This window comes from Podarcis vaucheri (assembly GCF_965113315.1).
Source record: "Podarcis vaucheri genome assembly, chromosome: 11".
NCBI lineage: Eukaryota > Metazoa > Chordata > Lepidosauria > Squamata > Lacertidae > Podarcis > Podarcis vaucheri.
This window is the reverse complement of record NC_138749.1, coordinates 56196445-56224293: the sequence shown is the minus strand read 5'-3', so window position 1 is coordinate 56224293 and position 27849 is coordinate 56196445. Positions and strand designations below refer to the sequence as shown.

General features: G+C 42.8%; 1 protein-coding gene across 2 annotated transcripts in view; it reads right to left on the bottom strand.

Annotated features, from left to right (window-relative positions):
* Positions 1-27273, bottom strand: part of SPIN1 (spindlin 1) — a 38219-nt gene extending 10946 nt beyond the window's left edge. The window contains exons 1-3 of one of the 2 annotated variants that reach the window (XM_082241665.1): positions 26910-27273; positions 4271-4486; positions 1866-1965 (exon numbers count right to left, since the gene is read on the bottom strand). Coding sequence is in view for 1 of the 2 variants with exons in the window: in XM_082241664.1 (XP_082097790.1) it covers positions 4271-4322 (52 nt within the window). In the remaining variant the exon portion in view is untranslated. The remainder of the gene's footprint in view (positions 1-1865; positions 1966-4270; positions 4487-26909) is intronic. The other variant, XM_082241664.1, reaches the window with a different exon arrangement.
* Positions 27274-27849: the final 576 nt, after the last annotated feature.

Below are 27849 nucleotides of genomic sequence, written 5' to 3'. Positions count from 1 at the left end.
ATAAAAATCAAAATTAAAAACAGTTAGAATGCACCATCTCTTTCATACATTGCACGATACCGAGAAAAATGCCAAACCCTGTTTATCACAGTTTCATCTGAGATAAGAACCGAAAACCCCCAGATATAGATCATGTGTCACCCAATTATTAGCGTGTAAAGAAAGTGTGCATCAGGCCTTGCTTCTGTCCAATTTATTGAGATCATCAATATGCTTTGGAACTTCAAGCATACTCAGAACTAATACACTAGGAGACTCTTGACAAGGTGCCTTTCTTGCACAGTAGCTTTTCCACCGTTTCCCAGTTTTGGTAAGCATATTGCCCAAAGCCTGGCTATCAAAGGCTACACACACACAGATGTCCGTAGATGAGGCACAACTTGTATCATAGACACAGGAAAAGCCCCTGATCTTTGTAAGATCAGGCCGATTAGCTATAAAAATTAGCTTCAAGGCGGACATATGTGCATATTCAAGGAAACCATTTATGTGCCCTAGAGATATGGATTGCACCCATCATCTCTTGAGACCAGTACACTTTCCATCCATCCAATGTGTAGCATTGTGATAAGTACCTGTCTAAATAAAAATATCTGCAATCAAATAGCTACATACTCTTTATCTGCATTAAAAATTAGCACCCTGGAAGAGGCAGCTTCAAAATTAAACTTTTTCATTGGCTGGATCCACACCTGCCCCGAGGTCAACAGTGTGAAATCAATAAGGGAATACTGACTTTCTGCCTAGTACCTTAGGCTTTGGGGGGGAACTGGCACAAAGCCTGTCAGTGTCTAATTTTGGCTTCTTTTCTATACAGTGGTACCTCGTGTTACGGCCGGGATCTGTTCCAGAGGCCCGTCCGTAACGTGAAAAGCCCACAACTCGGAGTGCTGCGACTGTGCAGGTGCGCAGCGCAATTTGGCACTTCTGCGCATGCACAAAGCATGTTATAGCGCATCTGCACATGTGTGAGTGGCGAAACCCGGAAGTAACCCATTCCAGTACTTCCGGGTTGCCGCGGGATGCAAGACGAAAACACGTAACCTGAAGCGGACGTAACATGAGGTATGACTGTAACTGCTACTTGTTGATCCTTGTCTGTTTTGTTTTTTTGAGCAAGGGAAATCCTCATATGCTGAACTACTGCAGTTCTGAGAGATGATATGCATATGTTTTGATATGCAAGTAGTCTTTATTATTTATTATATCAACTTCCCAACTTTCTACACACAGCTCCCAAGGATAGTAAGAATTATTATTTTTAAAGTCATTCTCTAATCTTCAATAAACTAAAAACTGCAAATAAAGCCAATCATGGGCACCTGAAGGCATTAATATATAAATGATGAATGATAATATTAAGATGAACCCAGAAAATAAACTTGAAGACTTTGTGAGAGTGGGAGAGTAACAGACCTGCACTCTTAGAGACACTGTGTTAAGACCTTTACCCAAAAGTTATTCTTACTTGAGAGTAGAAATAATACCCTGCAGGGATATAGGAGCATCAAAACATACTTGTGGTAAAACCCAGAGGAAGATTATTTTAGTTAAAAACTGAAGATCCTATTACATAGAGGATGATCACAAATCTTCATCTGAACAAGTTAATTAGTTCAGTGCTCCAGATGGAGCAGAAATCTTAGGTATTATCTCTGACTTGTAATAGTTTTTCAGTATTAACGAAGCATGCAACAGCATCGAGGCTAGTGTTGTGAAGGACCCAGAACTTCTAGAAAAGTGCCGATGACGCTCATGATCTGTGCAAACAGATGCCTTGACATTAAATTCTCACAGTATTCTTTTCAACACAAGACACTTATCTATGTTTTACGGATGGCAAAGTTTCAGACTACAGCGCTCACCCTAGGTTGTGGAGTAGGAGTGGATATCAACTCAGATTTCCAACCTTGAGAATCAGCAAGCTGTTTTTCCTGTTGACTTATTAGAACTGAAGACTAGCAGCTGAATTAATGCACAAGATAGCAATATGTTAAATTACATACAGATGAGGAAATCTTATTCATGTAGGAGGAATTTCCACTGTTTCAATTAAATTTGTTTGGCAACACATGGTGCACACAGGGGCTTCTCTTCACTATGTTTTGAAAGGGTCCAAATAATTGGGACATACCCCAATATAAACTGAGGGAACCAAGTTATTGCAACGTTTGTCCTCACATATACCTAGGCCTATTTCAATTCTACTTTGATAGAAGCTTTAGCAGAAGCATTTTCATATTAAGTACCGTATTTTTTGCTCCATAAGACACATTTTTTCCTCCTAAAAAGTAAGGGGAAATGTGTGTGCATCTTATGGAGCGAATGCCGCTGCGCAGAGAGGGAGAGCTACATAGTGCCCCTTCAGCGAAGCAGGAGGAGAAACGGAGCCCCTTCCATTTCTCCTCCCGCTTCGCTGGAGAGGTGCTGTGCAGAGATGGAGAGGTTTTTTTTCTTGTTTGGGTGCGTCTTATAGAGCGAAAAATGCGGTAGTTTCTGGAAAATTAGAATACGCAAGCAGACATTCACTCCTCCCAGTTCACAACCCACCCACCCCAAAGTACCCACTTTAAATGCCAGCACATCACTAAAAGCTCCTTTGGTATATTTGCTTACCATGTGTGCAACTTCCCCAACTTAAATTTGGTATGTAAAGGTGAAGCAATACTGTATATTTGCCTTAACTTAACAAATATAGTAAATTTTAGAATTACTAATTTAATTCTGCATAAAGCAGTACTCTGATTCACTTATTAGGAATGTTTTATGTCAGCTACAACCAAAACAGCAGATGAACTGCCAGAGCACTCTAGTTAGCCTAAATTAATGCTGGACCAGTTTTTTTTATATATGAAGTAGCTAGTCTGGTAAGTTCCACCACCAGGGTGGACTTGATTTAAATCAAATCGATTTAAATCACTAGTCAGTAAGGCTTGATTTAAATCATTTTTTACAGAAAGACTCATTCTTGCTGGTATCATCTTAATATTGACAACCAGAGGACTGTTTCATTTTTGTAATAATAATTTTTCAGAGTAGTTTTTACAGTTAAATCAAAAATTGCTGGATTTGGTTATACTATTAGAAATACATAGACAGATAATTATGAAATTATGGTGAGGTTTAATAAGTTAACTGTTTATAGTTGGACAACTTTTCTGATGTACTTTATTGTAAAGAGAGAAAAAATCATTTCCTTAATAAAAATTTATTTAACTAAAACAATAACATTATTGCAAATGTATCCATGTTTGTTAACTGATGTGGTTAAACATTTTTTTAAAAACAAAGCAAAACAAAACAAAACACCAGACTGAGTTTAAGCACACATGAAAAACTTAAAACAAATCCTTATTTCCTGATGAATAGCCTTTGAACTATAGTGTAACGTAAATACAAAATCTTTAGTTATATTTTGCTTCCAAAAACATTTTATTTTAAAAATCCAATTTAAATAAAAAAATCTGATTTTTTAAATATTGTTTTTTAAATCATTGATTTTTATACACCTTGTCCACTACTAATGCAAATATGCAGCCTTCACAGAGTTTAGAATACTGGGCAGAATCTAATGTTGCAAAAGCAGTAACAGACTTTGCTTTCCTCAACTTCCCCCCTGTGACCCTTACACGTCCCAAAAGCCTGCTCCAGAGGCTCCTTCAACCCTCTGGAGCAATTCTGAGGGCACACAGAGGGGAGAAGAGGAAACTGGAGTCCTGTTGCATGAGCAAAGTCCACTTTGCTCATGCACAGGCAGCACTGAATACAACCAAGTATATATTATTTTATTTTATTTTTAAAAAAATTATATTTATTTTTACCTAGACCATTGTGGGCAAGCCCCGTCATGCTCTCATCTCTGAAAACCACATTTGAGGCACTGTATAATAAATATCAGACTTGCCATACCAGAGTAGTTCAGTTTGGAGAGTAGCAGATACATTGAAAACAGGTGTATGCTAGTATTACAGAAATATTATTACCTATGCCTGGTGGTAAGTGGACTTGCAATTGCAATTCCATCAACTGACCCCCATCCCAATCAGAATGCCCAACATCCACAAGCTGGATGGCACAAGCACATAATGGCCTGGTGTCTGTAGACCAAATATGTAAATGTGCCAATCCTGTGCAGGTTGGCTTCTATGCACATGGACTTCCACAAGAGGTGTGTCTGATATGCCAAAGGAGTGGGGGTTTTTAAAAAAGGGATCTGCAGTCACCAAAATTTCTTATCCACCTGTGGGATGTGTTAAGAGACATTACTTACCTGGATCAGCTCTGGACCGCTGACCTGGTGCCTTTCCAAATGGGGTCTTCATTCATCTGTATTTAAGTGAGCAGCAAAGCTGCTGAACTAGGGTGAAAATCCAGTTCTGGGTGGTGTTGTGAAGTCCTCCTCCGTCTTGAAACAGTAACTATAATAATCCAAATATGAAGTATGTTTTCCCACAAGTGTAACAGATGCTCTTTCAATTATAATACTCTGCAAGAGAAAAAGATAGCAAGATTTTAAGGACTGCTAATGAGCAATGTAAGCAACTATGTCCAGAAACTCTATGCACCCAGTTTGCCAGTGAAGAGCTTCTTGCTAGCGTGCATTTTCTCTCCTTACCATGACAACCTCCCACCCACTTCTTTTCCTCCCATGTCCCAATTCTAGCATTACTGTCATATTGTTGCCTCATTTCCCCACTTCTGTCTGGGCTGAAGAGTTACATTACCAACTCTTACATACTTACCTGGAGAAAAAGGAGGTACCTCTCCTCTTTCTTGGTATCCAAGTCAGCAACAGAATATTTTCATTTCCCTCATTTGGCTGGGTGCCTCCAAGGCAAAAAATTCCCCCTCAGTTAAATACGCTTAAAAACAGAGTAATTCTTAAATCAACTGGGTGATCTGAGTGAGGAGTGGCTATTGTTGTCCACAAGGATACATTTCTTCTGTCAAAAAATCCCACTCAGAAGTCTCTCAGTTTCACAGGTGAATAAAGAATGGATTGTATTTAAAGAGTATTTGAAAAATTATTGTGATAGCAAAAACCTCCTGGCAGACCTTGATTGACTCTTGTAACATTTAGGTATAAATAATAGAATTTTTTGAAAAGAACCGGGAACATAAATAATAAGATGCTGTGCATAAAATAACAAAATGAGATATAGTACAATGAGAATTATATTGTTTTCATCCTTTATCTTTTATCTTCTCCCTTTTCCTTTCCTTTCTTTGTAAAGTATGTGTATGCAGTTTGTACAATTTTTAATATGGTGTATTGTTGTATAAGTTTGTGTTGTATGTTCAATCAAGATTATTTTTTAAAAAACACACAGAAGTCTCTCGGTTTCAAAACTGTATCTGGTACTGGGCTCTCGAGACCTAATTGGGATTCTGTTAATGCACCATTCACACCACTGCCTAACAGTCTCTCTGCTTGATCAGGCTGAGATGGTCTTAGGGTGGTCCCGAGATCTTCAAAGTTAGTCATCTTCAAATACTTCCATACTGAAGCCTTTCTGCCTGGGGCTGCTCAGGAATTCATGGCCTCTATGGCAACCATGGGCCTGTTGCCACTGATGTCTAGCACAGTCATACCTTGGGATAAATACACTTCAGGTTGAGCGCGTTCGGGTTGCGCTCCGCAGAGACCCAGAAGTAACGGAGCACATTACTTCCAGGTTTCGCCACTTGCGCATGCGCAGACGGTCAAAATGACGTCAAGCGCATGCGCGGAAGTGGCGAAACGCGACCCGCGCATGGTCACGTCTTACATTATGTTCAGGATGCGAACAGGGCTTGGGAACGGATCCCGTTCGCATCCTGAGGTACCACTGTACAAAACATGTGGCAAGACATGCAATGGACTTGGGTTTTCTGTTCTGATCAGGAAGGCCAAGGGGAGGAGAGGGGAAGAGAAGGTACCGGTACTTGTAAATAGGGTTTGAGGGCTTTATGACTCCACTGTCCCAGACAGATAACTATCTACAGTCCCTACTGTAAATGTCTAGTCCATTGACAGGTACCAAAGATAGTCTTTTCAGTGGTGTCTCATACTTGAATTCCCTTGTGACAACTCTGCCAAGCCCCATTGCCTCTTCTGGTCTTTAAGCAGTTCCTATATCCTTTCTATTTTTGAAAAAAGTTCAGAAACTTTCTATTGATCTTATACACTTAATCTTATTATGTTTGTTCCAATTGTTTCATTTCTAACAGCTTTGATATATTATATGTATATTAACATATGAAGTTCTGACTAGTACCTGAAGACCACTTTTGGCGAATGTTGCTGAACTCTCAAGTCAGTAGTAGTAAGTGTTAAAATTCTATGAACACAGAAATCAGCTAATGGATGGCGCATGATTTTGGTAGCTGGAACTGATTTAAAGTTTCCTCAAAAGGATTAGTATAAATCATAGGTTTTACACACCGCAAGTATGCTTGATGCAACTGGTACCTTTAGGAAATAAGCACTGTAACACCCTCTTGTGGCAGATTCTACAGATAGCCTAACTTAACCATTTTAGTCGTTCCAGCCACTTCACCTTCCTGCATGGTGAGCTTTCCTTACCACCTTTGACAAGAGTTCTCTGAGCCAACCATTCCTCTCCAAGGCTCTTTACACCTTTGTTGTGGCTGGGAGGAAGCAGATTGTTACCTAAAAGTTCACCATTTTCACATGTGTGCTCCATTCTATTCGCTTTCTTAACTTGTTCAAGAGATAACACTAGAGCCCCTAGTACCTCTTTTAAGCCACAGTTTACCTGTATTTCTCAAGTAGCTGTTCTATGTTCAAGCACCAACGCAGTCAGACCTTCTTGATACTGTTCTGCACAAGCAACTCTGAATTCACTGTGGCCCTTTCAAGTGGTCCCCATTCAGCACCATAAACAGTTATTTTTTAAAGAAAAAACCCTCTCCAAAATCTTGTGGATCATTAATTTCAAATCACCTCCCGCTCACCCAAAGAAAACCCCATATACTTTCCTTTTATTAAGAAATACTCTTCTCAAGTTACGCAACTGATTACAGTCAAGTCCAGTTCCCCAAACCCAGAATCCAGATCTTGGTGATTCAGTCACTTGGTCCTGCAACATCAACCCTGCAACTTACACTGCTACCACTCCTTCTGTCCAGCCTGTGTCAGGAGGCTCTCAGACATTACTAGACACCAGCAGGATTCCAGAGAAACAAGAGCCAAAAAGAAGGCTTTCTGCTGCCCGAGTCTCAGGGTCGCAAACTTATTTAGTAGCAAGTGAGCAAGCAAGTTAGGAACTGGATTTAGTACCAAGTAGAGAGACACCTACTAAATAATAAATAATATTTTTAAACGAGATAAATAGCAAAACTAAAGATAGCAGCACAAAATGGGACCCAACATAAGAACTACCGTTAGAAAATCAAATTCACAAAGTGGTTAGAAATTATAAACCCAAATAAAATAACAATGCTAATTTCTCCCAACCCTATACAAATTGCAGGGCATTGACATTACCAGTTATAGCCTATTAGAGAGAGAGACGACGTAATAAAAACAGATCAGGAGTAAGCTTAGCTTTATTGTAAAAAGGATAGTAAGTAGGGTGACTCCCCAGAACCAATTACCTGTAGAAGGTTTTGAAGTTAGAACTTTCTGGTACTTTGACTCTGCACTTCCCCACAGCTGAAGCTACTTAATTCCCAATTAGCACACCGCCTCCCTGATCTTAAAGCACAATAAACCTAGATAACACAGCACCTTAACCCAATGACATCATACTCAACTGCTAAGAAGTAGCCCATATCCAAAGGCCAGCTTTCAAGTTAATTGAAGGAAACATTTTCTTCACAATTACAAAAAAGGAGTAGCTTTTGCTTCATGGTTTCTCATGCACATCTGCCAGTTAACCACAGTAGCACAGCCGTTTCTTGGGCCACAGTGAAAGTAGGCCAAATACATTTCACGGTGAGCAAATCTGTGAAGCTCTTTTTGGTGATTGCAGCTGTATCTACTTGTATGACTTTCCAGCCATAACCATTCCATACAGAGCTGGCCTGCCCATGGGGCAAGGTGAGGTGGCTTTGATTCCCACTTCAGCCATCTGATGGGGTTGATTTGATCCCCCCATCTTGTTCCCGATGTGGATTTTCACTCACTCCTTCTTCCCTGGTGTGGGTGTCGGGGGGAGCACTACTGTGTGGTTTGCCCCAGGTGCCAAAATGTCTTCAGCCAAGCCCAACACAAAGACCTGTGTATGAGAATGTCGATGGCCTGTGCAAGAACTTCATGCGAACCAGCTTTTTTCCATACCATTACAAATACATATAACCAACTCCAAGCTGTACCTGAAAGTCCACCTAGGCAAGTCTACACTCCACCCCAGACCTTCTGAATCATACCTTAAGCGTCATGGAAGGAAGAACAGTTAAGATCTGGACTCTTTCAATCTACATTCAAATGTCAGAGGGAGGTAGAAATAGAACCTCTCCTAGGATGGAAAAACTTCATGGATTGACAATTGCCATGGATAATAAGAACATAAAAAAGGCTCTGCTGGATCAGACCAAAAGCTCATCTAGTCCTGCATTCCATTCCACCACCCCCAGGACCAGATGCCTATGGGAAGCCTAGAAGCAAGACATGAAGGGATTAGCCCTCTCCAGCTGTTGTTCCTCAGCAAATGATATTCAAAGACACATGCCTCTGATCCTGCAAGGAGTATATAACCATCAAGATTTGATTGCTTTATCCCCCAGGAATCAATCTAAGTTCTTTTTAAAGTCGTGAGTGAATTCTGTAGTTTAACTATGCACTATGTAAAGCAGCACTTCCTTTTGTCCTGTACTGATGTTTCAGCTTTCACTGTATAACCCTAAGTTCTAGCGTAATATGAGAGGGCAAAGGCCTATCTCTATCCACTTCTGCTTTGTAAAATATACATTTTAGACACCTCTAATGCAGTGTTAGAAACTATTTGCCCAAAGGCTCCTGGAACCTGGGTCGTGGGTGCCAAAACAAAAAGCCCTCCAACTTCAGCAGATCATTCCCATGATTTTAGATCTAGTAAATGTTGGTTTCTGCTCTCTTCACTGTGCAGCAGAGTGCTTGTCACAAGACAATGTTTACATTCCACAGTCAGAGTACTGTTGGGTTTTCCCACGGGAATGGGAAGCTGGATGTGACGTACACTGGTTTCCTGTTTTTCACTGTTTCTCTCGGTGTTTCTTTATTCCGAAGAGAAGGGCGGTTGCTTCTCTGCTCCAGCAGAGGCAAGATGCATGTTTGTAATTTCTCTACATTGAACTGAAAATAAAGCAACATAAAGCATGTGGCACGTACTGTTCATCATTCCGTTGTGCAAAGGACTCTGCAATAACAACATTTTGGTTCCGGGCCCAGAAAGACGTAAATCAAACTGAGGAATGCCGGCAGAGGTACAGAGGAACGGATCGCGTTATCTGCTCTGCGCGTCAAGTTTGATTGATGAAGGTATGTGCTCATGCTCCGGAGCAGCCTGCCAGTTTCTAGTTTATGGCTTTATGACTGGACTTTGTACTTTTAAAAGCCGTTTTGCCGCGAAACAGGCAAGGGCTTTAAGGCACAAGCTAACAGGCTTGGATGGCTGGAAAAGTGAAAGTACTTTTTACAAGTGCTTTTGGAAGCTGTACTGTGACGCAGCTCGATTAAAGCAGCAATGATGGCAAATGCAAAGCTGGCTGAAGCTTTTGGGATTCCTAAGCTCAATAAGAAAAATTACACGGAGTGGGTGCAGTATGCAGAGGCAATTCTGCGGAAGGAAGGTCTGTTCAATGTTATTACAGACAACCCCCCAGCTCCAATTACAGCTGAATGGATTGCTAAGGATTCCAAAGCAAGGGGAACGCTTACATTGATAGTATCCCCAGAAGAGCTCTGTCTGTTGCGTGGAAAGACCACAGCCAAAGAAATTTGGAACTCTTTAAGAGAGGCTCACTTGAGGACAGAAGCTGGTTCCTCAATGTACTACTATGCCAAGCTGCATGGTATGGCTCTTGCTGAAGGTGGAGATGTGCGTACACATCTGATGGAGATGCAGAATCTGAGACACGAGTTGCAACAGAGAGGACTCAACTTTCCAGAGGCTGTGTATTCCTTCATGATACTACATTCTTTGGGTCCAAGTTGGGAGTCCGTTGCCACTCAGATTGCTGTTCAACCAACTGCTCAGCTCACAGTAGCCTATGTTACTGCCGTGATCCAGAATGAAGCAGATCGCCGGGGTGCTAGCTGCATGGATAAAGGGGAGTCTTCACAGACGTCATCCCAGAATGCAGTGGAACCACCAGAGGGCGCCAAAGCTTTGAAGGCAGTGAAATGCTACTCGTGTGGACGTCTAGGCCATATGAAGAGGGAATGCAGATATCCCAGGGCCAAGACAGAGCAGCGCAGCGGAAGTTCATCGCGTGGAAAAGGCCATAGCAAAGGCAAAGGTCCAGTGTCCAGGACAACGCAGCACAAGGCAATGGTCTCACGCTTCACTCCAAAGGCTGCAAAGGTCCAGAAGACGTCTAGATCTTTCTTCGTTGTTGATTCAGCAGCTACCCACCACATGTGCAACGATAAGAGACTGTTCGTGTCTTTTACACCGCAGGAAGGTGCGATTCACCAGGCGGATGACCACACGATCCCCAGTCAAGGCTACGGAACTGTTGTTCTTCACAGTTTGGACTTATCGATACAGGATGTACTTTATGTTCCAGATGCCACACACAATCTTCTCAGCGTTATGCAGCTGAATGAACGGAACATTGACGTTTCCTTCAAGAACAAGAAATGCACCATCACAAAGAAAGACGATTATGTATTGCATGCTGAATGTGTTGATCGTTTGTTTGTTTTGTATTATGATGATGTTGTGCAGAATGATACTTGTTGCATTGCAGGTTCTAACAAAAGTTTGCATGCAGGATGTATTCATGATTTTCACAGGAAATTTGGTCATTTGCATTTTGAGGCAGTATCTAAAATGCCTACTTTGGTTGAAGGTATGACTATTAAACCCTGCAGGTACCACATGAAGTGCAAGGCATGCGCAGCAAACAAGGTGAAAATGGCTGCGAAAGGTAAGGTGTCTAGTAGGAAAGCTACAGAACCATACCAGGTTGTTCATGCTGATTTAGTTGGTCCACTATCGCCCTCTTTGGGTGACAATAGGTTCTTCATGGTTCTCATTGATGCATTTTCCAGGTATATTTATGTGTACAATCTCAAGCAGAAATCAGAGGCTTTTCCAAGGTTCAAGGAATTCTGTGCTTGGTTGGAAAATGTGCATGGTAAGAAGATAAAAATTCTTTTCACAGATCGCGGGGGAGAATTCACTTCTCAGCAGTTTGAAGCTTTTCTGACTGAGAAAGGAATTCAACACGATTTGTCCAGTCCTCGCTCGCCATGGCAGAATGGACTTTGCGAAAGGGCAAATCAGACATTGCTTCAAGGGTTAAAAACCTTGCTGCATGATGCCAATCTTCCAGAGAGTTATTGGGCCGAAGCTCTCTCGTGTTTTGTTTACAGTTACAATCGCAGGTTATCTTCAGCGATTGGTTGTACCCCGTATGAGAAGATGTTTGGCAAGAAACCATACATCAAACACATGAAAATTTTTGGTTCTGACATGTGGATTCACTCACCACAAGGCTCCAAATTAGGCAAACGTGGATTGCATGGTATCTTTCTAGGTTATCAGAAAGGTTCTTACAGAATAATGATGACTGACTCTAAGACAATTAAGCTCACAAGAAGTGTTGAGTACAATGCCAAGTGGGGGGAGAATGTGGGAATTTTCCAATGTTATCCTGATGACAGTGATGAGACTGAGGATAAGCAAAAACAACCCACACCCACTGATGAAGGTTCTGATTCTGAGTCTGAAACTGAATCGGATACTTCAGAGGATTTCAAGAGTGCGAAAGCCTCTATGCGACCCTCTGAAAGCTCTGATCAGGAATTGGAAGAACCATTGTTCACAATAGGTCACTTTTCTCCTAAGAAGGAAGAGGAAAGTGTTGAAGACCAAAGGCTAATTCGCAGGTCACAAAGAGCCACAAAAGGCAGACCTCCAAAGAGATTTGCTGATGAATTTGCTAAGACAGCAGTAGCAGCTGTTAAAAGCTCCAAGAAGGTATTTGAACCTTCAAGTTTCCAAGAAATCCAGGATTTGGATTCTAAGGAAGCTGAGCCATGGTTAAATGCCATGAAGGCTGAGCTTGATTCCTTAGAAAAGAACAAAACTTGGGAGCTAGTTCCAGTAGTTCCAGGAATGAAACTGCTTGGAAGCAAATGGGTCTTCAAAGCGAAGACTGACCAAAATGGCAAGATAGTCAGACACAAAGCCAGATTGGTAGCCAGAGGTTTTCCACAGGTACCAGGTGAAGACTATCATGAGACCTACTCACCCACGGTGAGGTATGAGAGCATTAGGCTGATGCTCAAGCTAGCTGCAGAGGAGAATCTTCACATTAGTCACCACGATGTGAATACAGCGTTTTTGTACGGATCTCTAGGTGAATCACTTTATATGCTTCCACCTGATGGCGTACAGGTAAAACAGGGATTTGTTTGTGCTCTGAAGAAGTCCCTTTATGGTCTCAAACAAAGTGCACGGTGTTGGCACACAAAACTCACTGAAGCATTGTTTTCTCTAGGTTTTCAGCAAGGGAAAGCTGATCCATGTGTATTTGTCAAAGAGGAGGGGCAAAAGAAGCTGTATTGTTTGTTTTATGTTGATGATATTTTATTCTTTTGGAAAGATGTCACAATGTACAATAACGCCCTAGCTCAACTGAAAGAGCACTTTGACATGAAAGATCTTGGTGAGGTAAACAACTACCTATCTCTGGAAATAGAGAAAGATCAAAGTGGTAATATTCTAGTACACCAGTCACGGAAAATTGCTGATGTGTTAAGCAAACTGAACCTGATGGATGCTAACCCTGTAGACACACCGATGACAACAGGTTATCAGGTAGAAGACACTGAAGAAGCATTTTCTGACACTACACTGTACAGAAGTGTGCTAGGCAAGCTAAACTTCATTGCCAGATGTTCAAGACCTGACATTGCTGTTAGCTGTAATTTGCTAAGCAGACAAGTTAACAATCCTACTGTTAAGGATTGGAAAGCTCTGAAACGCATAGCACGCTATTTGAAAGGCACTATGCATTACAGACTGAGATTTAACAATCAGAAGTCTGGTGGTCTTGAGATTTTTGCAGATGCAAGTTTTGGAAGTGACACTACAGACAGGAAAAGTACGTCTGGAGTTTGCTACATGTACAATCAGGGTCTATTTGATTGGTCATGCAAGAAGCAAACAACAATTAGCTTAAGTACTTGTGAAGCTGAACTGAATGCACTGTCTTATTCACTTAAGGATTGTGAATGGTTGTTACAATTGTGCAAAGACATGAAAATTCCTGTCAAATGTCCAATCCAGGTTTACCAGGACAACAAAGCATGTTTGGCTTTGCTGAATTCGGAAGGTTGTAAGCAAAGCACGAAGCACTTGCAGTTGAAGGTGCAACATGCTAGGGAATATATTCAGAAGGGACTTGTAACGGTGTCCTATATGCCAGGTAATGAAATTCCTGCTGATGTATTGTCCAAGATTGTATCAAGGGATCAACACTGTACCTATGTACAGAAGTTGGGTTTGTACTGATATTGTACGAACACGCTGCCCAGTGATGTTCACGGAAAGGGGGAGGATGTTGGTTTCTGCTCTCTTCACTGTGCAGCAGAGTGCTTGTCACAAGACAATGTTTACATTCCACAGTCAGAGTACTGTTGGGTTTTCCCACAGGAATGGGAAGCTGGATGTGACGTACACTGGTTTCCTGTTTTTCACTGTTTCTCTCGGTGTTTCTTTATTCCGAAGAGAAGGACGGTTGCTTCTCTGCTCCAGCAGAGGCAAGATGCATGTTTGTAATTTCTCTACATTGAACTGAAAATAAAGCAGCATAAAGCATGTGGCACGTACTGTTCATCATTCCGTTGTGCAAAGGACTCTGCAATAACAACAGTAACATCCTGGGTCATGCTGGGGACATAAGACTCCTTTTCCTCCCTCTTAACCAGGCATCCCCAAACTCGGTCCTCCAGATGTTTTGGGACTACAATTCCCATCACCCCGACCACTGGTCTTGTTAGCTAGGGATGATGGGAGTTGTAGTCCCAAAACATATGGAGGGCCGAGTTTGGGGATGCCTGCTCTTAACTGTAATCTCCACTTTTGCCCCAGATGAGGTTGACAAGGAAGTCTCTTTCCAATCCTTTCAACACACAGTACTATGGAGGTGTGGAACAGATGGTTTGAGAAATTAGCCTCCACACCCTCAAGCTCAATCCCATTTCCCTGTAGAGCACAAGTTCAGGCCCAATATAAATCTGTTATATCTATTATTCTTTATAAAGTGGGAATTCACCACTTGCAAGTCTATTATTTAAAAAATGTGCCACTTACAGAATTACAACTCTTGGAAAGTTTGACAGCTTCAGGCTTAGACTGGCTTCACATCTACAAGATTAACATCATCTTGAAAGATCCTGTGGTGCATTGTCCAGCCACACAACGATGTTATGAACATCTGGATGTAGCAAGTGGTCCAAAAAGCAGGGTCTCTCATTGTTATACTGTACCTGTTACTGTTACAATCCCAGTTCTCTCTGCATGCTACTTGGAAATCAATGTGGGAGATGGACCCTACAGGCGAACTGAAAGATTCTCAATGGCTTAAGATCTGGTCCACTCACCCACTTTAGGTCCATGTCAGCTAACATTCAGGAGGATATTTTGAAGGTGGTCCACCACTGGTTTTTAACGCCAGTCCGACTAGCTCATACTGTAAGATCTGGTCTCCCCCTAATGCTAGCAGGGTTATAAAATATGAGGAACATGCTAGCATATGTAGTGGGGATATAACATAAATTCTGAAAGCGGGCTGCAACAGAAATTAGTATTATTATTAGCAAACAGGTCACTTTGGATGCTAAGTTATGTGTTTTATCCCTTTTTGATGGTGTTAATATTATTTGTCAACAACAAATTTTATATCTGCTGGTCAGTGCTTATTTAGTTATCTGTCAAGCATAGAAGGAGTCATCTTGTTACTCTTTGGTTTTAAAGAGACATGTTCACTACCATCTCTGGAAAACTGACCCATATGATATGTGCCGCGGGGGAGGGGGGTTGCAGTCTCCTCAGACTTGTAATATGGGGGTGGTTTGTTATTTATATAACCAAACCATAGCATGGTTGGTACATTCCTACTAAAATATTATTATATCTGGCAAATGTCTACTCTGTATAAATATGAACCTTGCATCCCACCATGGACTATATCTGATAGTACTTTTTTATGACTGTTAGTATGAAGTATTTCTGTTCGATTTATTTACTGCATTTGGAAATTTTGTTTTATAATCATCATCATCATCTTGAAATGGTAATCCTAAATATTACTATTACTACTTCCAATTTCCTATGTGCTGGCACAGCAACAACATATACTTGTTCACTCAGCAACTACCGGTATCTATCACTAGTGCTGATCCTATGACGTCCGGGAGATAAAGACAAGTGAACAGCATACAAATTTTGTTATACACACCAAAGTCTAGCCTGCAGGGACATTTAGCACCTTTAGCAAACAGAGAAGATGAGATTTTATCTTTTGTTTCACAAACAAGGCAGGAACACATTTTTGTGAGAGTAAAATGGCTCATGCTGCTCACTAAGGGTGCCAGAAGTGACCCAGGTGCCAGATCTTAGCAGGGTGCATTTCTGTCTAGCATGTAGTTACTAATTATTTTCCAATTCTGAACACAGGCTACTTAAATCTCCTTTAGGGCAATGGAATGTAAGCAGCCTGTGTACAGCCAAAGAAGTTATTTATAGACTCAAGTTATGATATCACACCCTACCATGACTGTTGAAGATCTCATAATCTAAAGCAAGTTTGCTGCTTCTAGGAAGAATAGAGGGGAAAACCTGGATACATCTAGTAAAGGGTAGAGCTGACGATAGGACTATCTAGATCTATTTTTTAAAAAACTTGAGGCAACACTACCAGACAGAACTGTAGGGTGTATTCACAAGCTTCGATAGCCCTGCAAGAATCAGAATCTCAAATTATAGAAGTTGTAGACTTTAGCATCTTGAGCTCAAGAAAGAGAGCTGTTTTGGACTAGAAATGTCAAGGAGGGGGCTGCTTTTCTGAGTCCTCCCTCCAAGCTGCTAATCATTCACATGAAGAAACCGAATGGGTTACCAGGCTTTATTGGCTCATTTTCTGGCACCAGCTACAGAACATCAAACAGCAAGTCTAAAACACGGCAGGTTCTCTCTCTTCCCCGGTAGGTTATCGCGAATATTTATAGGGGCTGGGGAATGCTGGCAACCAGACAGCCCCATCAAATGCTCCTACTTTGGGGACTAATTGTTACCACCTGCCTGAGGGGCCCCACCCAGTGATACTTGCTCACAGGATCACTACTTCATGACAAGTTATGTGATATATTTGTCTACCATTCATACATGCAAGATACAATGGGGAAAATCATCGTCCTGTACACTTAAGACCAGATTCAACGAATTAATCCCACTAGTATAAGCCTATGGAAAGACTTTTACCAGTGCCACAGTGTTACCTCCCTGTATGCTCCCACAACTGGTTCCCACGGTCAGGAGAACCCCCAGAACAGTACACAAGGAAGAGAAGGGAGAACATTCCGTCAGGCAAGCTCAACTGCTTGCACTAATGTAACTTTCACGTTAGTGCAATTCCTCCCATAGGATTTACAATGCAATTCTGTTTGACTCTACGATCTGCCTATTCTAGTAGCACACACACACACACAGGGACTTGAAAATGCATACTGCCTAAATAATTATTGCCTAAATAATTTGATTGGCAATTGTTTTCAAACGTGCTATAATTTCATTATTTATGAAATAAATAAAAAATCCCTCTCCATCTGAGAAATGCCCCACTTGTAAAGTCCTGATCATCAAGCCAAATGATTTGTTTTTGCACAATCTACCACTAAGTGATGGCTACTTCACTGACCTATCAGAAGTAGCCAACTTGGCTCACCTTATTATGCATGATCAGGCATGGCAAATGTTCTTGTCAGTAAACATCTTTACTTTAGCCTGTATCCAAATCATCAAGTTTGGGTAAAAAAAATCTGAGGTTTTGCACTCACAACATCCAGGAGACACACCGGTTTCTTTATAATTATAGGTAAAATAACAAGCTATTTCTGAAGAGAGTCCCAATACTATTTTTATACAGACTAATTAAAAACCCCACATGGCAAAGTCAACTACTCTAGAGAAAATGACCCCAAGCTCTCTGTATTGTACCTTCATAGAAATGAAGAAAGTGCTAAAGTTTCAAGTTAGTCAGTACTGTAAGAATTAAAAGTTTGCAATATAGAGTGGCGCTACAATTCTGTGAAAAAATTGACTGGGATTATCCAGTTGCCTCAACCCTCATACTGGTTTAGTGGATTCACTGTGACCAAAGGAGTATTGAGCTTGCCAATTTACTGTAGTTCAGCACAATTTCCAATGTAAGCCGTTAATATGAAATAGAAACATTCTGAAGAGCTTGGGAAGAAATGACAAAGTCAATACTACAGTGGTGTCTCGCAAGACGAAATTAATTCGTTCTGCGAGTTTTTTCGCCTTGCGAATTTTTCGCCTTGCGAAGCATGGTCAAGTCGCAACTGCACCTCTTCAAGCGGTTTTAAGAAAAAGGAAACAAACTTGCAAGACGTTTTTGTCTTGCGAAGCAAGCCCATAGGGAAATTCATCTTGCGAAGCAACTCAAAAAACGAAAAACTCTTTCGTCTTGCGAGTTTTTCGTCTTCCGATGCATTCGTCTTGCGAGGTACCACTGTACTAAACAATATGAAACACTGTCCAACACTGATGTACATACAACTAGAAGGTTACTAGGTGGGGTTGGTTTAGATGACCACTATACAACAGGCTCTATGTCAGTGTTTCTCGAACTTGGGTCCCAGCTATTGTTGGACTAAAACTCCCATCATCCTTAGCTAGCAGGACCAGTGGTTGTTGGGAGTTGTTGGGGACTCAAGTTTGAGAAACACTGCTTTATGCATTCAAGGAAGAGCGAGGACTCGGTACCATACAAAATTGTTTTGGGTTTGTTTTCTAAATTCAGGAGTGCACATGAAAGTCCCTGGATAGTAGTTGTTGTTGTTGTTATTTATTCAATTTATATACTGCCCTATACCCAGAGGTCTCGGGACAGTTCACAGAAAAGATCACAATATATAAAATAAAAATAATAACCCAATATCACTTTTTATGAGATCTTATGCAGACGGCAGAGAAATTGAACTAGGGTTAATTGATGGTATTAGAAATCAGCCACTCAGACAGGCAGAACTCCCTGTGAAAACTCAGGCTCACATTTCCAGATCCAGTTTTCCTCCTGGGTTCTTGGGGAGCAGCTGTTGCCAAGAATGCTTTTGCACAGTTTCAGTCGGTGTGCCAGATCCATCCATTCCTAGAGAGATCATATCTGGCCAAGATAACATGCCTTAATTACCACCTAGAGGGAATTACTGCAATGCCGTCTCCATAGAGCTGCACCTAAAATGTCCAGGAACTTCAGCTGGTCTAGAATGCAGCAACTTGAGTATTGACTGGAATAATTTCTTGGGAGTATGCGATTACAACAGCTACACTGGCTTCTGGCCTGTTTATGGGGACAATTAAAACAACAACCTGTTTTTTGCCTTTAAAGCCCTGAGTCTTCTTGTTCATAAAATCTAGCAGAGGGGCTTTTCTCTGCATTCCATCAGTAGTTGAAGTGTCTAGTGGGGACAAGGGAAAGCCACTTTGTGGTAGTCCCTAGGCTATGCAATGGCTTACCTAGAGAGGTTTGAGTTGCACAAACCTTTGCTAGCCAAGACTTTTGCTTGCAAACTTTTGCTTGTCAAGCTAAAGCTATAGTGCCGGTTACCTGAAGAATGATTTTTTAAATTATTTTTATCTGCTGTCTTGCCATTTTCAAAAAATAAATGTTGAAATTCAAAAAGAATATACTGCAAGTCTTCTTTAGTGTTATTAAACACGGCAAAATGGGCTATAAGCATGTTATAATAACCCTATTACTAATTTCTCAGGCTAGAGAATGTACTTAGAAAGGTAAAGGACCCCTGGGCGGTTTAGTCCAGTCAAATTCAACTATGGGGTGCGGCACTCAACCCTGCCTTCAGGCCAAGGGAGCTGGCGTTTGTCCGCGGACAGCTTTTCGGGTCATGTGACCAGCATGACTAAACTGCCTCTGGCGCACAGAACACCATGACGGAAACCAGAGCACACGGAAACACTGTTTACTTTCCCACCACAGCAGTACCTAGTTATCTACTCGTGCTGGCATGCTTTCAAACTGCTAGGTTGGCAGGAGCTGAACAAAGCAATGGGAGCTCACCCTGTCACGTGGATTTGAACTGCCGACCTGACGATCAGCAAGCCCAAGAGGCTCAGTGGTTTAGACCACAGCGCCTCCCGCGTCCTTAGAACATAAGCTATAGGTTCGAGTAGCCTTCTCACCATGTAACTCTGATCATGTGTTGTTAAGTCTAACATGAACAAGTATTATTAACAATTATAAAGCAAATATATATGTCTTAGTATTGTACTAAAGTGATTTCTGCATAAGGCATGAAATATTGTAATTATGAATCTAAAAGCATATCAGAATCTAACAACCCTTTCATGGGTTATAATGAGCAGCCAAAAAAAACCAGGTGTGAGGCTTAATTCATATTTCTGCTTTCCCCCTGCATACTCTCTACTCAAGAACCCTGTAAAAGAGCCCTAAGCCAAAAATGGAGAGGGTTCAAAGGAAGAGTAGCAGCACATATTTGACCCAAGGCACTTCTAACCCACACAAGTCCTCAGGAAAATTCTCTGGGTGACATGTGTGTAGGCATATATGGTCAGAAGGAAAAGTGGAAGAAACTAATTGTAAGAATGAAACAGGAGATGGGTAGCTACTAGCAAACATGCTATAATGAGACAAAGGCATGCATTTATAGAGTCTCATTCTTCCCTTCCAAATTAGAGCATATCCCTCTGTTTTCTAGCTTTCCAACACCAGTATAGTGTATTATTAAAAATGCAGTATGAGTTACTCTCTTGTATGTTTGACTCATCTGCCACCCTTGCCCATATGACTTAGACTGGTCTGAATACAAAGATTTATCTGGTCTCCTCCACTTCCACAAGATTAAGGCAGTTTGATGCCTCACCAATCTCACATAATACATTGAACAGTGAAATGAGTTTTCTGTTTGTTCCAAAGCACGAAAGCTATCTGACATTCATTCTAATTGTTTTCTATCATAAAAATATCATTTACACCTCTGCTGTTGATTTAAGTGTCTTCGGCCTCGTCACTAGGATCAAGTAGACATCCCAAACATTCGATTTGCTCGTTTCCTCACTACATTATTGGCCCACAGAGTACCAAAAATTAGTCCTCTTGAATCAGGTTAGAGTTTTAACAAACTTTGCTGATATTTTGAATAACATCAATAAAAATTACAACTAAGGGGGTGGGGTTCCCAGCAAGTGATAATTTACATAAGTTGACAAGTCACAAATGAAGGTAGAGTACAGTGGTACCTCGGGTTAAGAACTTAATTTGTTCTGGAGGTCCATTCTTAACCTGAAAATGTTCTTAACCTGAGGTACCACTTTAGCTAATGGGGCCTCCCACTGCTGCTGCGCCGCCGCACGATTTCTGTTCTCATCCTGAAGCAGTTCTTAACCTGAGGTATTATTTCTGGGTTAGTGGAGTCTGTAACCTGAAGCATCTGTAACCTGAAGCATCTGTAAACCAAGGCACCACTGTATAACGTTTAACAACCAAGGCAAGAAAAATGTAGATAATGGGTTGATAAGAATAGAGAAGATGGAAGATATACTTGGGAGAACAAGGAAAAGGATGTCATAGGAAAATTTCAAATAACAGATTATTATTTTTTATCAACGGGTCAGACTGAGATAGCCTTACAGGCTCCCCCACTAGATAAATAGCCAACCTTTGTTGGTCCATTCAGAATTTTCAGTGAGTGCCATGGGTACTACTAACTTGGGTTGTTCCTCTCTCCAGGCTGGAATCTCACTAGACAGAAAGCATGTGCACACGCTTTCCATGGAACCTGGGTAAAAGTCAGTTCCAACAGACTTAAAACAGATTCTTTTGCGTATGAAAGGTTTTAAAAAAACAAACCCACTATCAAATGAAAGTATGAAACTGCATAGGAAAAAAAATATATAAATCTGGAATTTGCCAGCACAACAAAAACATTGATCCAAGGCAGCAATCCTCCTCATAGGGCAAAAAACAAATAACATAACACATCCGTGTACACAGAGCTACCTGTTATGGTTTGAGATGATCCCTTGTAAAACTTATGATACATAAGGATCCCTGCCTTAGATCCATGATTATGCACCTGGGCAGTGCTAAAGCACACTGAAACCATGATTTGTATTATTCAGTCAATGGAGACAGAAATGATCTGCAAATTGATGTTGATTTGGGGGAGAGGGAAGCTGTGAAAAAAATCATGCATTTTGAATAGCATTCATTTCACAGGATCTAGTGTGCATGTGCAAACACATGCAAGCCTTCTCTGTATCTGGTACTTCATTCTCTCCTGACTCCTGTAGCACCCCATCTCCTTCCCTGCCGACCAATGGGGTGACAGATGTTGCAGCCAAATCGCCCTCACATCCTTCTCCCTGCACCCCAACAACTAAATTTTCATCCCTCTAACCACCCAGATGTCCTTTCTCCCTTCTACTCTCTTATTTGTTCTCTGGGAGAAAAAGGAGCCCCACCTCTTTGCCATCATTGCAAGGGAGTGCACCTTGTGAGCACCAAATTTAGATCCCAAGGGTGCCACTGTACCTAACAAGTGCCACAATGGCCACCTCGGGTCTGAAGAATTGCTCTGCAGAAGGCCTATCCAGCCACTGTTCTGCTCCTCCTATTTACTGATAACCAGAAATATCCTGGGAAATTATTTGGCTAAGTTTTGTGAAATAAACCTACCAAGTGACAAGGATTAACTTGAGAATGGTCTTGAGCTTGTGTCTGATTGAAATATGCCAACTAGATACTACTTTTTAGTTCTGATTTAGAATACAGCTAGAGGTGCAAACCTGGCATATACAACATACAAAACCTTTCCATTAGTTAAAGTTCTAGCAGCTATGGAAGCTATCAAGTGAACATGACCCAACCACCTCTGCCTTCCTTATTCAGGTCTAAACAGCAAAGTCATTGGAATTACCAACTATCAACATTTCCAATCCCTCTAAATCAGCCTTCCGCAACATGGCACACTTCAGATGTTGTTGGACTGCAACTCCTTAGTATCCCTGACCGTGATCAACTCTCGCCCAGAAACCAATGTCCCCACTGTGGAAGGATGTGTGGATCCAGAATTGGCCTCCACAGTCACTTACGGACTCACTGTTAAAACCATGTTTATGGAAGACAATCTTACTCGGCTACGAGTGATCGCCAAAGAAGAAGAGTATCTCTGACCACCAGCTGTGCTGGCGCTGATGGGAGTTGTAGTCCAAAATACTTGCAGGGCAAAAAGTTGAGGAATCCAGCTCTAAATGAATGACTGCTTGCCTGAGGTATGACTTAACTGAAGCATGCTGAGGCTACAGCAAAAACTGAGAACCCTGCACATCTGTGCCTCAATACTGTGGCACAGTGCATAATAGGTTGGGTGGGTGCACAGCAAGATAATTTCAGGTTACACTCAGGTAGTAGTGAAGGAAGAATGTAGCATAAAGGAGACATATGTCCACTGTATGAGTTCCAATGGGAAGTCTTAGAGGTCGCTTGCGTTGTTCCAAAGTACAGTGGTACCTCGGGTTACATACGCTTCAGGTTACAGACCCCGCTAACCCAGAAATACTACCTTGGGTTAAGAGCTTTGCTTCAGGATGAGAACAGAAATCGTGTGGTGGCGGTGCGGCGGCAGCAGGAGGCCCCATTAGCTAAAGTGGTACCTCAGGTTAAGAACAGTTTCAGGTTAAGAATGGACCGCCAGAACGAATTAAGTTCTTAACCCAAGGTACCACTGTACAGATTCAAATTGTTTCAGATGCAATAAACAGCACCAGGTTAACCAAAGGTCTCACTGGTTCAACATAAAGTTTGACTTGGACTGGCAAAGGGAATTTCAATTTGCAAAAAGCCTCATCTATATGCCTAATCACCTACAGCATACCAACTGCATATACATAACTATCCTGAAGCCCCACCTCTCTGTTACTCCTACCCCTTACAAACAGCAAAGCAATAGCCATTAAGCACAGTTCAGCTTTCTGCTTAAGCCCCTCCCTGTGGAACTGAACAACCCTGGCCAGAGAACCAGTACCTTCCTGCTGAAACTTGCTCTGTTTATTTTCTGTTCATACTTCTACTCCCTCCCCTGGAAAGCCAACTTACAATTAATCACTATCAACATATAATCAAGTTAGAAGACAGAGATTCCTCAAACTGCCACAATGGAGAAAGTAGTCCCTATAAGAGGATGATCCTAAAGGCCTTAATTTAGCTCCCTCACATGTATTTGAGTTCATAACTTCACAACCCACTCCAGAACCCTTTGAATTTCCATTATTCTTTGTCTGTAAGGGTTGATAAGGTTCCTACATCAGAATGTTCATTTAAATGTCTTTTTTTATCCTGTGTTTTAAGCTTTGAGGTCAGTCTTTTCTCTAACGTCCTAAAGAGTTCAGGTTCTACAGACTTCTCAGAAACTTCCCCTCATGAACATCCTTTGACTCTTGCTTCCTCTGCATCTAGACCTAGCAAAGTTAGAAAAACAAGTCAATACAAATACAGTATGGCTAAATATTTATATACTTTCACTCTGTAGTGGTGTGCCGCCATGGAGACTGCCCTATTAACTGCTCTGAGAACAGGATGCAGGGCATCATTTGCTGATCAACAAGTCAACTGTAACAAGAATGCTGCATGCAAAGCCCAACAAAAACTGAACAAAAGGTTCCCAATTGTGAAACCTGGGCTGCAACTAATTTTCCTTGGTCCCATCGGTGGGCAGAGACTAATCAAAGCTTCATTTCAGTACAGGTGCAATTCTTCATTCAGGAATACTGAACATATTTGATAATGTATACATAATATGCAATATGTTAGCTTTGTGCTTTTATTACTGTATTCTTTCTTGTAAGCCACTTAGAATTATTTTCAGTTATACAATCTATATCCGTACCACTTAACATAAATATTTCAAACAAAGGCTCCCAACTATGCATTTATATAATTTTGTAATGTGGCAGCTAACCCAAGAGTTCCAATTTCCAAAGCTTGACAAATATTCCATTATTCTACCCATCTGCTCTGCAATTTCAAAATCAATTTTACCAATCACCACCAAGCATTTAAGTTCCAATTGGTTACATTATGTATTTTTGAAAGATACTAACTTTGCTGGTGATAAATTATGCAAAGGCCACAAAATTATTGTGTGGACAAAAGAATAGTAACACAAAGCCAACATTCTAAACGTTAGTAACATGCTCAGAAGTAAAAATGCACAATGGGGGGGGGGATCTCTCTTGTAGCAACCAGTCACCCACAGGCAGCACAGAACCAAAGAAAACTCTTGTGCACAACCCTCCTTTAAAGAAAAGCATGCAATTATACCCAAGGTCATTTTACATGAGAAGAAACTGCAAAGGGCCTTGTCAACTAAAGATGGATGTGTTTGTGTGTAGTTCAAAACTGTTTTATGAAGTTTTGTCAAAGCCAGAAGGAGGTGCTGGTAGCTGGCCAAGATCTTTGGGGTGGTTGTTGTTTTTTAAAGTCTTGGATGCTTTCGATGAGCAACACAGGATAGTGAGGAATCTTAGATTTGTGTAGTCACTGAAACCCTAAAAAATGAGGTGCAGCACTTCCTTGTATGCACTTATCTTGTCGTTATGAAGAAAAGTTATTGTATAAAACTGAACTACCATCACCATATGCATGTTTTAACTCTCGCAGCTCAACAATTACTTCAGATTCTGGAATGGCACAAGCACTAAAAAAAGGATAAATCAGACTGGGGGGTGGGGAATTGCCACCCTGTGTTCAGAGCTAACATACTGTATGATGCCAGGTAATGAGGCATATCCCAAAATAAAAGGAATGGCCCTGAGCATCCTGCTAACTAACGTAACACCTATTTAATAGCCTTAATCACCGCCAACATTTTTTTGGTGCATCAGCCTCCCTTCCCCCCATGCCTAGGAAGACAGATACGCACATTCCAGTCAAGCCTCTCAGCAGAGGTCGCACCACTCACCCCCCCTCCCCCTCCCCAGGCCTCTCTAAGCTTGCAAGAATCTTTTGGACTTTTCCTCTACCATACTGTACAAAAAAGAAAAGAAAGCTCCAGAGCAAAGACCCTTCCCTTTATATCCCATCAAAGTCTCTCTCCCTCCCTCTCTCTCACACACACTGCAGTTTCCTTCCTTTTTGGGTGGGTTGGGGGGGAGGGGAAATAAAAGAGGGGGAGGCAAAGCACAAGTGGATGAAAGACCAAGAAGCAGAGAGAAAATGAGCCCTACAGAAGGGGGGGGGCAGCAGAGCGTCAGCCATGTTTTGCGTGTGTGTGTGTGTGTGAATGTGAGTCCAGTATTTACAAACCTGCAGCTGCAGCAGCTCTTGGAGTCTGTGAAGGAAGAGGGGAGGGGAGGGAGAGGGAAAGGCAAGAGGAAAAAGGAAAAAAAAAGGAGGGGGAGGAGGGAGAGAGGGCGAGGAGAAGGAGAAGGGGAGAAAAGCAGAAAGAAAGGAGAGAAGGGAGGAGAGACAGGCAGCAACAGCAGACAAAGGAACCCAGCAAAGCCTGACAACACACACACACACACAGAGCTGCTGTGGCAGGGACTGGGGCAGCTTTGTTTGCCTCTCTCCTTGGCCATTTTCGTTACCTAGTGGGAAGTTTCTGGAGGGTGTGTGTGTGTGTGTGTAAGAGAGAATCTGTGAGTGTGCGATTGTGTGAGTGCGTGAGATTGTGTGTGCCTGTGTGCGATTGTGTGCCTGTGTGAGTGTGTCTGTCTGAGATTGTGTGTGTTTGTGAGATTGTGTGATTGATTGAGTGTGTGTGTGTGTGTGAGTGTGCAAGAGCCTGTGTGTGTGAGAGAGAGACGAGGCTTGCCACATTCTCATGGGCACCACTAGCAACAACAGATCCATCACCCCCCCCCCCGATTCACCAACACACACACACAATTCCCCCTCACCTACCCCCGCCCCTCACTCCCTCGTGGCTCTCTGTTTCCAATAATGGGATTTTATTTTTGCAGGATGACAAAAGGCCGGAGGCTTCCCCCCCCACACACACACACACAAAATAGCGGGGAGGGAAGCAATGTGTGTATAAGGAAGATTTGGGGGGGGGGGTTTGAAGACCACGAGCGTCTCCCTCTCGCTCCTTCCACCCCACAGGAGGAGAAAAGGGTCCCCCGCCGGGCTGCCCCCCCCGTTTCTTCCTAGCAACAGCTTCCGGGGGGGAAAGAGAGGGAGAAGAGAAGAAGCGGGGTGGGGGGGGGAAAGCCTGGCGCGAGCTAGCGAGCGAGTTGGGGGGGGGAGGAGGAGGAGGATCGCGCGCCCTCCTCGGATGAATAATAAATAACGCCAGCCCCGAGGGACGCGGGGCGGGAGGGGCCAGGCCAAGGGAGCGGCTCCCCCACAGCGACTCCCACCGGCGGTGGCCGGTACTGCCCGGCCGGGCCAAGGGCGGCGCGGCGGCGGCTCCTTTTCCCGCTCCCTTTCCCCTCCCCCCCCCGCTCCCCTCACCGCCGTTACCTCACCTGCTGCCGCTGCCCGAGCCTCCTCGTCCGCCCTCTCCGCCGCCTCCGCCTGCACCCGGGCGGGCGCGCGGTGCCCGGCGGGGGTGCGGCGTCGGCGGGGGTGCCAGTGCTGCAGAGGCTCCGCCAACCCCCCGCTCGCCCGGCCAGGCCGCTCAGCTCCTCGGCGGCGGCGGTTGCTGCTGCGGCGGCTCCCCTTGTCTCGCTCGGCCCCCGCCGCCGCCGCCGCCGCTGCTCAGCCCTCCACCTCCTCCTCCTCCTCTCCCTTGCCACATTGGGAGCCTCCCCCTCAGCCTTGCGCGGCCGCCGCTGCCAGGAGAGAGGCCTCCGCGCCTTCCTGCCAAATAGTGAGCCGCTCCGAAACGCGCGGCCCCGCCTCCCGCCGGCCTGCTGCGGCGGCCGCGCAGGCGCACTGCCACCGCCGAACTGCGACAGGAGAGCCGGGGCCTCGGCCGTCTGTCTGGCCCGGCGCGAGAGCGCGCTCGCCTCCCTCCCTCCCCCACCTTCGGGAAGCCGGAGTGCGCATGCGCCGGCTCACTTGCCCGTGGATTGAGCAGGGGAGCAGGGGCTCCGCTTTCTCTCTTCTGCTGCTGCTCCAAAATGTTCCTGTTGTTGTTTTTTTAAAGCAACAATACGCTCTCAGTTTTTATGGGGTGAAGAAGCTCTGCTGTTTTCTGCATGCAGCCCCCTGAAGCGTATCTTACCTGCAGAAACAAATTTACACGTTTTTGACATGTGAAAGTTTATTATTATTATTTGTTTATTTGGTTTTCAGATTGAAGTTTTACAATCGCATATTCAACATAAAAACAAGATTCCAAAGAATATCCTCCCCTTTGTGGTTCCTATTGTTAATCATTTCCTCCTGCATCTTTTATGATGATACAAATCTTTTACATCTCCATGATGTCCAAAATTCACCATTAAACTACAAGTGTTATTC